Here is a 2,768-nt window from a genome sequence, read left to right on the forward strand (position 1 = left end):
GGGGCGGCGAGCCCAGGCGTGCTGTCCTCCAGGGTGAAGTACGTGACCGACGTGGGCGTGCTGCAGCGGCACGTGTCCCGGCACAGCCACCGGCGTGAGGACGAGGCGCACGCGCTCTCCGTGGACTGCGCGCGCATCTCCTTCGAGTACGAGTATCCTCTGCTGTGTTCAGGGGCGACCCGTGTCTTAGGCCGGCCGGAGCTGGAGACTCCCAGCTCCGGGTGTGGCCGCAGGGTCCCCTTGATCTCGCTGTGCGTCCACCCCTCCCAGGCTCTCTGTCCGGGTCAAGTCACGCTGAGGTCGGGGAGCCCCAGGGCCCCGGGGCGGCTGGTGGTGCAGGTGGCGGCCCGGGGCGGGGGCGGCTCACGTGCGGCTGCAGCTCCTTGACGCGGCCCAGCCTCCGCCTGGCTCTCTACCAGCACTGGTCCCTCCATGACAGCCTGTGCAACACATGCTACACGGCGGCCAGGTTCAAGCTCTGGTCCCTGCACGGGCAGAAACGGCTGCAGGAGTTCCTCGCAGATGTGGGGTGAGTGTCCCCGAGGCCCCGCCCCGTGGCCCCCCACCCACTCCGCGGAGCCCCGAATCTGGTCATTCTGGAGTGTCCAGGCTGGAGTGGCGGCTAGGGTTCGCGCCTCCTGTGACCAAGCGCCCCCTCCCCAGTCTCCCCCTCAAACAGGTGAAGCAGAAGTTTCAATCCATGGACGTCTCCTTGAAGGAGAATTTGCGAGAAATGATTGAAGAGTCTGCAAATAAGTTTGGGTAAACTCAAATTTCTATGGATTAAACTTTGTCAGGGTTTCAGTTTTAGCCACGTTCTGAAAATAATGCAGAAAATGAGAATACGGAAGTAATTGGGACCTTCTCTTTGGGTTAAAAATAGAACCTCTTAAAGTACCTGAAAAGTCTAGAATTGGGGCCGAGATGCAGACGTTTGCAGTGGACCCGGCCTGTCTATCTCTGGACTCTGGGATCCCCCTGGGGCCCGGTTCAGACGAGGTGTGCCCAGCGCATCTGCTGGCTCTGCCGGAGGGCACGGGCCTGGCTGCTCCTGGCGTCCTGGGACACCCCGCCCCCTGCACACACACAGCCAGCTCCTGCTGCGCCCCACAAGCTGACGGCCTGGTGCCGGGCGCTCGGCATCCCTGCTGTGGGGCTGGTGTGCGGGCCTCCTGCCCTCTCTGTTCTCAGACCAGAAGGGCCGTGCCGTGAGAATCTGTGGGGGCTGGCGTGGGGGGGCGGTGACGTCTTGCGGGGGTGCCGGCCCTGGAGCTGGCCCAGCGCAGGCCGCTCTGGGCACACGCAGACGGCCGCTACATCGCTTGCCCCGCTGCAGCATGAAGGACATGCGCGTCCAGACTTTCAGCGTCCACTTTGGCTTCAAGCACAAGTTCCTGGCCAGCGACGTGGTCTTCGCCACGATGTCGCTGATGGAGAGCCCCGAGCACGGCTCCGGGACGGACAGCTTCACGCAGGCCCTGGACAGCCTCTCCAGGTAGTGGACGTGGCCGCGGCCCAGCCCCACCGGCCACTCCTGCCCCCGTCCCGCCCTGCCGCGGAGGCCCTCACGCAGGCGTGACCAGGGACGCGGGAGACACGCGGCCGGCTTCAGGGGGAGTGCTTTCCTTCCGTGTGATTCTTAGATTTCTCCACTGTCTCGCCTCCCGTGCCTCTTTGGGCGCCTCTGTCTCTTTTAGTCCAGTCTTCTCTTCTGAAGTGTTTTCCTTCTGTTTCCGTTTCCCTGTCCCACTTCCTGAGACGCACCGTCTTTAACTGTCTTCTGACTTGTTTTGAAATAGGACGTTAGGGTTCTGGGCCTCTGAGGATGCGTCTTTGTAGTCAACCTTCCTTCTCGAGAGCGAGGCCGTTCTCCTTGTCCTTTCTCCTGTGGGTGACTGTGACCAGATTGGGCCATTTCTCGTGTGTTGCGCGTTCAGTCTTCCTGACTGTTTCGGGGGGGCTGCCCTGGCCCCTGGTCGTTGCCACGACTGCCGCGTGGCCCCTGGGGCCTCGGCCCGCAGCTGCCTGGTCTTCTGTCTTCCTGAGGCCTCCGCTCCTCTGCCGCCGCCCTGATGCTGACACTGCGTCTGCTGGCCAGCTGGGGGCCTCCTCCCCCTGCGCTCGCTCACGGGCAGCGGTGTTGCTCCCTGTGTTCCGAGTGTGAGTCTTAGAACCAAAGGTCACTGGTTCTACAGTGTCATTGCTCCGTCTTTATCTAGGAGTATGGGAAAATCCAAACACTACTGTCGGCCGTCCCCACCCGTCTTAGAGCCGATGGGCCAGCCTCGGCCATTGTCCGCTGACTTCCTGCCGCAGCAGAGCGCTCAGCCCCGTCTGTGTGCCTTCCCCCCGTCCAGACAGTGCTGCCCCGTTGTTAGCTCCTTCTTAGCTTTAGCATCCTCGCGTCTTGGTCCTCTCTCCCAGGTCGTGAGGAAAGGTTGGCAGCGTCCCTCGTTTTCCCCTCCCCCGCCCCTCTCTCGATGTGAAAATGCTTCCGTGTGTTCACCTCTGATAATGCTGAGTCGCGGGGCAGAGGACCGAATGTGAGCTGTCTCACCTGTGGCTGTAGCTGATTCTGAGGGATGAAGCTCAGTGAACAGTGGTTCGTGGTTGGGCTGATAAAATATCCCAGAGTCTCTAACGCAGGGCGGGTGTGTGTGTTACTCATTCTGCTGCTGCTGCTGTTGCTAAGTCACTTCAGTCGTGTCCGACTCTGTGTGACCCCATAGACGGCAGCCCACCAGGTGCCCCCGTCCCTGGGATTCTCC

The 2,768-nt window shown here is 62.0% G+C and overlaps 1 protein-coding gene across 1 annotated transcript in view; it reads left to right on the forward strand.

The window, feature by feature from the left end:
* CDC45 (cell division cycle 45) overlaps nt 1-1,499 on the forward strand; it is a 9,041-nt gene extending 7,542 nt beyond the window's left edge. The window contains exons 8-11 of the mRNA XM_010836462.1: nt 33-152; nt 398-529; nt 664-762; nt 1,337-1,499. Coding sequence (XP_010834764.1) covers nt 33-152; nt 398-529; nt 664-762; nt 1,337-1,499 — 514 coding nt within the window. The remainder of the gene's footprint in view (nt 1-32; nt 153-397; nt 530-663; nt 763-1,336) is intronic.
* Nucleotides 1,500-2,768: the final 1,269 nt, after the last annotated feature.

This window comes from Bison bison, unplaced genomic scaffold, assembly GCF_000754665.1.
Source record: "Bison bison bison isolate TAMUID 2011002044 unplaced genomic scaffold, Bison_UMD1.0 scf7180017845671, whole genome shotgun sequence".
Taxonomy (NCBI): domain Eukaryota; kingdom Metazoa; phylum Chordata; class Mammalia; order Artiodactyla; family Bovidae; genus Bison; species Bison bison.